Genomic DNA, 11,037 nt, shown 5'->3' with positions numbered 1-11,037 from the left:
TTGGGGGACATGCGGAGGGGAGTATGGGCGCACTGACCCTGTCCTCGGCCCCGACAGGAGGCGACCTCCGTGTTAAAGACTGCAGAGAGGGCCCGCCAGGGAGCCCAGGAGAGGCAGCGGCAGCAGGTGAGGGTGACTGTGGGGGAGGGGCCTAGGAGTCAGAGGAGAGGGGGCTCCCCCTCCCAGCTGGAGACCTCCCTCAGGAGAGGGGCCTTCCTCCTCAGGCGAATCTGCTGTGGCTGCCAAGCATGACGGGCCTGCAGTGGCAGTGAGCAGGAGGAGGCCTGGAAGGGCTGGCAGCAGGGCAGATTTGGGGTGGGGAAGGGCAGGGGCCACTACCCCTGGGAGGGGCCAACAGCCAGCCCTGGGACTTGACTGATGGAGTTTGGTGTTCCTGGCGGGGAGCGGGGGAGGGAATTGTGTGTGTTGGGGTGTCCCGACGATCGTAGGCTGCTCTGTGTGGGAGCGTGGGGTGGGCAGGAGGCTGGGCTGAGGGGTTTCAGGGGAAGGTTCATGGGGGCACCTGAGAGCGGGAGCTCATCGCCATGCCCATCCCGATGGCGGCACAGGGTGTCGTCCCCTCCCTGGTGACGTTCTTCCATTCCCTGGAGCTGCTGGACGCTACGATGGAGGATTATGTGGAGGTGAGTGAGCCCGGAGGTGGGTCCGGGGGCTCAGGCTCCTGAGGGTGGGGAGGAGAGAGTCCTGTCCTGAGCCCTGAGCTCTCTGCGTTTGGCAAAGGTCCTCTCAGCAGGGCCTCCAGCCTCGTGTGGGAGTTGGGGTGTCAGGCCCATCTCCCCAGTGGGTGATGCAGGCTCTGCATAAGCCACCGTCCAGGTTCCCTGGGCTGATGAGGCTCAGAGCTGCCTGACTGTGTGGCCGCAGGAGGTGGTGTCTGAGCTGGACTCAGCGTCTCCCTCTGGCCCTGCCAGTGAGGGAAGAGAAGTCGGGCCCCTCCCAGTCAGGAAGCACATCAGACGCTGAGCTGTCCCTTCCTGCCTGAGGCCTGAGTCTCCCCACGTGTCATCAGAGAGGGTTGGGTCACAAGGTCTGTTGCCTCAGTTGCTCTGCGCCCCCTGCTCTGGAGCCCAGAGACTGGCCCAGGTCCAAGTCCGGGCTCTGGATGGGCCTGCCCACTGGCAGTAGTGCAACATTGCAAGAGGTGTGGACGGGGCCTAGTGCTGGCCCCAGGGGGCTGTTTCTGATGGACTGCGGCTGTCTGCTTTCCAGGGCAATGTGCTCAACTGTCGGAAATGGAATGAGGTAAGCGGCTGCGGCCTCCCGGTGGGGAGGGTGGGGGTTGGAAATCAGAGACCCCCCCCCGCAGTGGGCAGGACCCCCTCTGGCCCAATCCCCAGGGTGGAACATTTATTTGCCCACTTCGATATACAGAGCTAGGGATCCTATGGCATTGGCGGGTGGGGGAAGGGCTGGCATCAAAGACTCCTTCCTGGAGGAGGAGCTATTTTGGGCCAAGTGTGAGAGCAGGCAAGCCCTGACTGGAATCGCAGGGAGGGAGGGCTCCCAAGTGGGCAAAGGCCCCAGACTGGCCCCTTGCCCCCTTCCTCACCCCCTCCACGAGCCCTGCAGGGTCCCCCACTCAGGCCCTGTGGGCATCCTGTGCTTGCTCTGTCCTAGCAATTCAAACTGATGGACGAGATCGAGCTGCTCCAGGAGGCTGCAAATCTGTACACCGTGCAGCCCGACGAGCACTTTGGGGCCTGGTTCCAGGCCGTGGAGCCCCTGAGCAAGGAGGAGAGGTGAGTCGGGTCAGGAGTTGGGGGAGGGCAGGGCAACCTCTCTCTGCTGACCAGCTCCAGAGCCCATGGCCGTTGCTCCATGGTCAGCCCCTGATCTGACTGCATGGCGACCCCTGGGGCCCTTCGACCCCAGCTGCTGGCAGGCTCCAGGACGCACATGTGATGTGTGGCTCCTGAGAGCTCCCAGCTCCACTCTGTCGCGTAGCTACAGCCTGTCCTGCCAGCTGGAGCCCCGATACCACTGGGTCAGAAAGATTCGACTCTTCTTCAAAGGCAAGAAGAACCGCTCAGGCCAGAGTGAGTGTCCAGACCGGCAATGGCTGAAACCATGGGCTCAGGAAACATTCAGGCTGAGCGTGGGCCTGGGGAGGCAGACAGCTGGCCCTGGGTTCCAGCTCCACTGCTGAGCAGTCCCGTCCTGGGCGATTGCACTCACGTTTCTGGGACTGGTTTCCTCCTCTGTGAAGTGGGTGACGCTAAATATCAGCCCCTGTGTCAGGGACAGATGGGGTGCTGTTGGCTGACTGAGCACTGAGCACAGGGCTGGAGCACAGAGCGCAGTGGGGGCCGGGATGCGGTGTGCACTGTGGTTCCAGGGCAGGCCGCTCAGGAAATGCCTCTCTTTCTCCAGACACCAGACCCCCAACCAAGGGCCCAGTGGTGGTGGTCGATGACCCTCCTGAGACCAGCTGAGCTACAGCGGGGACACAGCGTTGATACTCAGGGTGCACAGGGCCACCTCCCCTGATTCTGATGAGGAGAACTTTGTGATCCGTTTCTTGGGGTCCCCTGTTGGCCACGAGGGAAGGCACCAACCCCTCTTCCCCCTCCCCCCTTTTGCCCAGCACCTATTTCCCTATTTGGCGGGGCCATATTTTGTTGTCAATGGTAAATGCTCCGTTTGAGTATTATATTAAATTGTTGCTTCCTTCTAATCCTGGGAGTGGAGGTGTGAGTCTTTCGCTCGCAGCGCTCATGGAAACCAGATCCAGAAACTCACATTCCTCCTCGAATTTAGAAATCTCCCACAGTGAGCGGCTCAGTTTATGTGGAGAAGGGAGAAGTTCCAGTCCCCTCCCTGGCTACTGAAGGACGTGCCCAAGTGCCCCTCCCTCCGAGGACAGGATCATTGCAGTGTGGTTCACCCTGTCCGGGAGCAGAGAGGGCCCCTCCGACCTCTTGGGACTAAGCGGTTGGAGGCGTTTTCTCAGGCAGAGCCACAACCACTAAGCTGGGCGTGTCTGTCAAACTAGCACGTGCCTGTCCCTAGCACACGTCCTGCCCAGGACAGTGGCTGCCTTTCGACACTCTGCCGGAAGAGGGAACATTTTCCCGGTTTCTCTTGCACATAGATTAGGACCTTGTTTTCTGATTCAGTCTCCGCAATGGCTTCAGCTCTAAGTGGGGAAAATACCGTCAAAAGCTCAAAACGTGCACATAGAGAGGACGAGGCCAGAGGAAGGTCCTGTGGACATGGACCATGGGCAGGCAGGACTCTTCCTTCTCGGGCCCACTAGGGGCTCCCTGTTCACCTCTGACCTAGACTGGATCCCCCTGGGCTTCTGGTCCCTGACTCCGAATACCATTTCCTGCTTGTTGCCTATCCAAGGGGAAAGCTGTGGGATGCAGCTTTTAGGGCCTCAGCCAGGTCTCCCTCCAGAAACCTAGTGCTCCCAACAATCTGTTCCAGAAAATATAACCAGAGACAACACTTTCCAACTCATCTTATGAGCCCAGCAGTACCCTAAAAGCAAAACTAGAGTTTAAAAGTAGGGAAAACTTGAGAACAGCAAGTCTCAGAAATGAGCAATTACTGTCTTCTACAAATATTAGAAAACTGAAGCCAACAATGTAAAACAATCATACACCAGGACAAAGAGGAAATTTATTCAGGTATGCAAGGTTGTATCAGCATTCCAAAATCAAATCAATGTGCATCAATTCTGTGTTTGTGAGGCTGTATTCCTTTGAAGTCTTTGGAACTGTTGCTGTCTTTCAGACAAGTCTGAGTTTACATCAAAGGTCATCAACTAAAAACAACTACAGTATAAATCTTTTAACAAATGAATTTGAGAGTCATACCCACAAACAGAATATTCTTTATAAAGAGCATTCAAACTAGATCTATTTTTTCTTTTTTAAGATAATGACTAGCTGGCATTAAGGTTCAATCAGAAAAATACAACTCTGGGCAAAACTACTATTCCAATTCAAATAGACTTTGCTACTGTTAAAATTCCTATAGTATTTGGTGTTTGTTCTCAATAATCAGATATTATCTTGAATTTATATTCTTTTCAAGTGCCTAGATCTTGTTTCCACAATAAAATGGCATTCCACGGTTCAGAGTATGCTTTATATTATTCTCTTTCCCTTAGCACCAAACACATTGGTTTTTCTCACCTATAGAACAGTTGCCAACAACTTACCCAGAATCTGTTTTCCACAACATGGCACAAACTATCTTGTCAGCTTTCTCTTGAGTTCTCTGGACCCTGCATTTCAGTCAATTAAACTGTTACATGTTCTCCCACGCATTATTTGTTTTCTTTTATTTGCTCGGAATACCTTCCCACCGCATCTCTTCTTTGTAAATGATATCTGTCTATCGCTTGAGGGTCACTCCAAGGAAAGCTTCCTGCAGGTGTACCACCAAACTGGCAGTCGTCTTCCCCTTTGGAATTCTTACATCATTTTGTCACTTGCTCTGTCTTCCTTCTCCCTCTGCTTGTGCCTTCTTGGTCTTCTTTACAGGCTTCTTTTCCTCTGTCCATTCCTCAATGCGCACTGAAATGTTAGACTTCCTCGGCATTCTGCCCTATGCCCTCTTCTCTTCTTGCTCTCCATACATTTCTTAAGCAATGTATTTCACTCCTGTGGCTCTAATGGTGACCAGTATGCTAATGAGCCTGGCCTAGAGAAGCTCTCTTGAGATTCTGACTAGCATATTTAACTATTCATTGGATATCTCTACCTGATTGTCTTTACAAGTATCTTAAGCTCAACATACGCACAACTGAATTCAAGACCTTTCCCCACCAAACCTATTCCTTCTTCAGAGAATTTCCTGTCTTAGAGATTGGAGCCACCATCTACCTAGTTGCTCAAACTAGAAACTGAGGAGTCATTCCTTCTATGCACTACCCCTCCTTGCTGACATCCACTGAGTTACTCGATCATGTTAAATCAGGCTCCTAAATATTTAAAAACTTTGTCCATCTCTCTCCATATAAATTGCCATTATTTCAGTCCAGGCCATAAGCACCTTTCCCCCAAAACACCATAAGGGCCTCCAGTCTTGGTCCTCCCCAGTGGAATTTCCACAATCCAGAGTAATCTTCTAAAATGTAGGGCAATTATGAGAACTTCCTGCTTAATATTCATCAATGGCTTCCCATAGAAGAAAAATGTCCAAATTCCTTAAACATAGCTTACAGAGCCCTCTGTAATAAGGGCTAACCTTGTCCCTGCCTATCTCTTCATTCTTCACTTAACATTCTAAACTTCAGGCATATGAAATTTCAGTTCTTCAAACTTGCCATGCATCACATCTCTGAGACTTTACATTCTGTATGCTGCCTTCTAACCCCACACCCCTGCTTTTTGCTCAGCAAACTCTATGTCAGTGTAAGAAGTCCTTCTTGTGGAAGCTCTCTTCACTTTGCATTCTTTTTTTTTTTTTCTTTTGGGGGGTGAGGAAGATTGGCCCTGAGCCAATATCTGTTGCCAATCTTCCTCTTTTTGCTTGAAGAAGATTGCCACTGAGCTAACATCTGTGCCAGTCTTCCTGTATTTTGTATCTGGGATGCTGCCACACCATGGTTTGATGAGCAGTGTATAGGTCCATGCCTGGGATCCGAACTTGTGAACCCCAGGCCACCGAAGGGGAGTGTGCAAACTTAAGCATTATGCCACCTGGCCGGCCCCCAGGATGCATCCTTATCATAGCATCTACCCCTTCTCACAGCATCCACCTTACTACTGTAATTGCTTGTTTAACTATTATCATTCTTTTATTTGACAAATATTCACTGAGAGTCCGCTATGTCACTGGTACTGCATTCTCCTCTGCATATAGAATTTAGTCAATTCAGGGTATTGTGTAAGCACATAAGGTATGTGGGAGACGGTCCAAGAAATGTCTCTTAATGACTTGCATTTCCATCTATTTCCCTACCAGTTTAAATTTCATAATCATTTCCGAGTTCTTTGAATTACCTAACACAGTGGATGGTAGATAAATATCTAATCTCATTAACTGTTGGATTTTAAACATATACAAACAATTTTTGCATTGTAAGAGGACTGCACCCAGCCATTACTTTCTACCTAGCAGAGTTTTTCTTTGATATCACTTTGGATATAATGGAGTGTAAACACTTAGGCAAATTTCTGCAGTGAAAAACGTGAGCCTCAGTATCAGAACAGTGTAATAATGCTGCCGCTTACTAGGCTGTGTCCATGGCCAAGAGCCTTAACCCCTCTGAGCCTCAGTTTCCTCATCTGAAAAAGTTAGTTACAAAGTCAAATGAGATATGAGAAAATAAAAGCATAGCACAAAATGTAAAGGGCTATCCAAATGCCATTATTACGATTGTTATTAGAGTGAACACAGATCAGGCCTCCCTGTCACTGGTCATCCCAGCTCTACAGGCAACGAGATTTCCAAATCTCATCCTTCACCTTCCCTTTATCATTTAAGAGGTAGGCTTCTGTACTTTAATAAACACATATTGATGGAAATGGTTAAAAAAAAAACACCCCACAACACCAGGAAAACCAAGCCAAAAAATTTAACAAGTAAATATTAAAGGGACAAGAGAGACAGAAGCACCAGCCTATGAAGTCTAGAATTTGGATATATGGACCAAAAAAAATCAGGCCACAATTACTTTTTTATTTTTATATTAACTAGAAGGGTAAGTGGCACAAAAGAGTAATGATCTGAATCACTTCTCAGTAAAATGGTAACCCACTGAGCTGCAAAGTCAGGAGATTGGGTTCAAGAACTAGTTTAGCTACGAACCTAACCACTAATCCCCAGGCAGTCTACCCACCCCACACTCTGGTCTTTCAGCTCCTGATCTCCTTGGCTCCTATCATCTTTTTTTCCACCCTATCTCAGCCACACACTCAGAAGGCCACAAATATCAAATGGCCACTCCATCGAGCCCAGCGATGCTACCATGCTCCTCTAGTATTACTATATACTGAATGTTTGTGTCTTCTCAAAATCCTTAGGCTGAAATCCTAACCCCCAACGTGATGGTGTTAGAAGGTGGGGCCTTTGGGAGGTGATTATGTGATGAGGGCAGAGCCCTCACGAATGGGATTAAGGCTCTTATTAAAAGAGACCCTGAGAGCTCCCTTGCCCCTTTTGGCCATCCATGGACCAGGAATTGGGCCCTCAGCAGACAGCAAATAGGCTGGCACCTTGATCTTGGACTTCCTAGCCTTTCGAACTGTGAGAAATAAATTTCTGTTGTTTAGGGGCCAGCCCCAGGGTTGAGTGGTTCGGTTCGTGTGCTCCACTTCAGTGGCCTGGGGTTTGCCAGTTTGGATCCGGGGTGTGGACCTATGATCAGGCCGTGCTGTGGCAGCATCCCACATAGAAGAACTAGAATGACCTACGACTAGCATATACAACTATGTCCTGGGGCTGTGGGGAGGAAAAAAGATAAAAGGAGGAAGACTGGCAACAGATGTTAGCTCAGGACCAATCTTCCTCACCAAAAAAGTATACTTAGAGAAAAAAAAATTCTTAAATTTCTGTTGTTTTATAAGCCTATGGTATTTTTATAACAGCGTCCCAGACTAAGACAAGTATGATTGCCTTCTGTCCTCCCAATGATTATTTTCTACTTTCCCTTTGCCCCTTAAACTGCCTACCCAAACATCCCTAGTCTCCTCTTACTGATCATGCTCATAATTCATTGAGAAAAAGTGAATCAATATCAGGCAGAAACTCTCTCACCTTCTAATCACTGAATCTACCCATCCACCTGCATCTCTACTTATACTCATTACCTTTCTTCCTATTACTGTAAATTTTATGTTCATATTTCTAAGCCAATACTTCATACAAGTTCTTTGGATCCTATTCCTTCTTGTTTCCTCAAAGACTTTACTCCTCTAATATACACATTCTCTGTTATACTATAATTTTTCCCCCTCTCTACTGGATCGTTCCCATCAGCCTTTTTATCCCCATCTTTAAGACCCTAATTTGACCCCACATATTCCTCTGTTACCTCCGTTTCTCAACTCTTCATAGTAAAGTATCTTGAGAAGTCTGTGCTATGTCCATTTCTTCACGTCACGTTTCGTCTTCATTGTGCTTGTCAGAGCACATCACCATATGTTGCCAAAATCCAATGGTCAGATCTCTTTATTTACGTGACTCTTCAGCATGTTTCAATACCATTGGCCATGCTTTGTTGTCTTGGCTTTTAAGTCATCATACTCTTCAGGTTTTCTTCACCAGATACTCCTTCTCCATCTCCTTTGGTTGCTTCTTTTCCTCGGCGTTACCTCTGATCATTGGAATACTCTACAAACACACTTTCTCTAGGTAGTTTTTCCTACATGCTGATGACTCTCAACTTTTATCTTTCGTCCCTTACACAGAACTCGACTCCCAAATTACTTTAGATTTCTAATAAGCACATCAAACTTAAGGTGAGCAAAACAAGAATATACCCCCCCCCACACACACACACACTATTTCTTCCCTAGTCTTTTCCATTTGGTAAAGGGCACAACCATCCACTCAAGCTCAAGATGAAAATCAGGAGCTCCCCTTTTTTTTCTCACCTCTATATTTAAAACATCATCAAGTCTGTAGGCTCTGCCTCCAAATCTATCTCACAGTCATCTACTTCCTACCACTTTAGCCCAAGCTACTGTCCTTCCTTCCTTCCTGGATTACTGCAAGTGTCTTCTGCTACTAATCTGCTCCCCATCCCTATGACCCATTCACCACATGACAGGTGGAACAAACCTTTTCATAAAGTAATCAGATTACTCCCTTCCGAAACACTCTGTACTAGTTTCTCATCACACTTTACATACATTCCAAATGTATACCATGGGTATATTGCCATGGCTGATTCAGAGCACTACCTGATTTCGCCCCTCCCTATCTCTTCATGCTTATCCTGTACCGCTGTCTCTACATTCCAGCTACAGCGGTCTTTATGATGTTCCTTGAAAGAGTCAAGCTCTTTCATACCTTACGGCTTTTGCAATTGAAGTTCCCTTTACCTGAAATCCTCTGGCCCCAAATATTTCTGTGGCTGGCTTTTTTTAAAGATTTTTTAATTTTTTCCTTTTTCTCCCCAAAGCCCCCCGGTACATAGTTGTGTATTCTTCGTTGTGGGTTCTTCTAGTTGTGGCATGTGGGACGCTGCCTCAGCGTGGTCTGATGAGCAGTGCCATGTCCACGCCCAGGATTCGAACTAACGAAACACTGGGCCGCCTGCTGCGGAGTGCGCGAACTTAACCACTCGGCCACGGGGCCAGCCCCTGTGGCTGGCTTTTTTATATCACTGAGGCCAGCACAAATGTCAGCTCCTCAGAGAGGCCTTCCCTAACCAATCAATCTAAAGTAACCCCTCCCCTAGTCTTTCTCACTTCACACGGTTTTACTTCTTCACTGCACTCACCATTATCAACACTTCCTTGTTCATATATTACCTGTTTATTTTCTATCTTTGTTCACCAGAATTTAACCTCCATGAGAACAGGAATCTTACCAGTCTTCCTTACCGTTGTATTCACAACGCTTGGCAAAGCAGTAGATTCCTTAAAAAGATGTGACATATGCCCATCTCTGAGCAAGTCACTCAACTTCTCTGACTCATATTTGTGGGGCTACTATTGCTAGACTTAGCTCTGGGTGTCGGGATTACAAAGGTGAATAAGGCATGGCTCCTTGAGAATCTTATCCATTTATCTCTTCAACAAATATATACTGAATGCATATTTTACTATGTTCCAGGTCCTGTTCAATGTCATTATGTAGTTCCCTCTTCAGTAAAATGGAGTTTTGTTAACTAACTCTATCTCACAGAGTGTATAAACAGGATGAGTATGAAAATTATGCACAAAAAGAGGACTGCTATCAAAATGTTACCTTATATATTACTATCCCTGCACCTGCCTCTTTCTTTTTGTCTGGTAATGGGCAGGAGCTTATGACAAGAGAGAATCAACTGACAGAAACACAAGTATAAATTCTGGTACTCATAGAAAGTAACAAATATGAATAGCATTTCATAGGTTTTCATAATGTGCCAAACGACTAAGACGTTTGGCGCATTAATGTTTTAGATGTGATAGTAATCTGTTAATTTTCTGCATTTGTATTGCACAAATAACAGTTCTATTTACCTCCCTGCGAAAAACCAGGGAGTAGGGTGTGGCCTCCCTCAGTGCCACCGGGCCAATCGCCCTCTCCATCACTGCGTCTGATCTGTCACAGACTACAGGGCACACTTGGAGGGCGTCAGGGGCCTGGCGTGGGCCTGCAGAGCTCTTGGGCGGCCTCCTAAATGATGCGCCTGACACACGGTGCATGTGCAACAGCTGTCCCATCCTCTAAACGCACTGAGCTACAGCGCGGTCCACTGTGAGAAAGCCAACACCGGGAGCGGGGCAGGGTGAAGGAGCACGGAGGAGCGCTCTCCCTGCATCAGCAGCCAATCCTGGGCCACGTCTCCAGTCACAGGCGCGCGTGAAGGCTCCTGTGCAGGTATTCACTATTTGTACAACAGGCTGCGCTGAATAAAATGGATTGTGCGGTCTGGACTGACAGACCCGCTTTTTTCTTACTTGTGAGTACCTGTAAGACGAGAGAGAGGAGGCAGCGAACAGGAGCAGCGATGCGAGGGACGCGAGGGCGTGAAGGACCGAGTCGGGGGAGAGGAGGGGTCCGCGGCTGTGCCCTGCGTCGTGGGGAGAAGACGGGCGCTCCCTCGAATGGAGGGGGAGCGGCGTTCCCGCGGCCGCCGGAAGGGACCAGCGCGGGGGACGAGGCGCTGGTGCCCCGGGGCCTGGAAAGGGGCAGTGTCGAGAAAAATGGACCCTACCTACAATTCCTTTAGCATCCCCCGCCGCCCCAGGAGCGGCCCTGGCACCCAGCAACCGCCGCGGAGACCGCGCGCCGCTCTGGCAGAAGCCGCCAGGAGCGGACCTCTGGGAGGGTCACGGGGCCAGGCTGAAGGCCGCGGGCGCGGCGGGGGCGGCGGGGCGGGGCGGGTGGCGGCGGCGGGGCGGG

At 49.0% G+C, this 11,037-nt stretch overlaps 1 protein-coding gene across 1 annotated transcript; it reads left to right on the top strand.

The window, feature by feature from the left end:
• The first annotated feature begins 940 nt into the window (after positions 1–940).
• LOC139042847 (ral guanine nucleotide dissociation stimulator-like) lies at positions 941–2,695 on the top strand. Its single transcript, XM_070503416.1, has 4 exons — positions 941–1,263; positions 1,639–1,760; positions 1,966–2,057; positions 2,392–2,695. The coding sequence occupies exons 2-4, from the start codon at positions 1,651–1,653 to the stop codon at positions 2,451–2,453; spliced, it is 264 nt and encodes an 87-aa protein (XP_070359517.1). The 5' UTR covers positions 941–1,263; positions 1,639–1,650; the 3' UTR covers positions 2,454–2,695.
• The last annotated feature ends 8,342 nt before the right edge of the window (positions 2,696–11,037 follow it).

Source organism: Equus asinus, unplaced genomic scaffold, assembly GCF_041296235.1.
Source record: "Equus asinus isolate D_3611 breed Donkey unplaced genomic scaffold, EquAss-T2T_v2 contig_1, whole genome shotgun sequence".
Taxonomy (NCBI): domain Eukaryota; kingdom Metazoa; phylum Chordata; class Mammalia; order Perissodactyla; family Equidae; genus Equus; species Equus asinus.
This window is presented reverse-complemented; position numbering and strand designations above follow the sequence as displayed.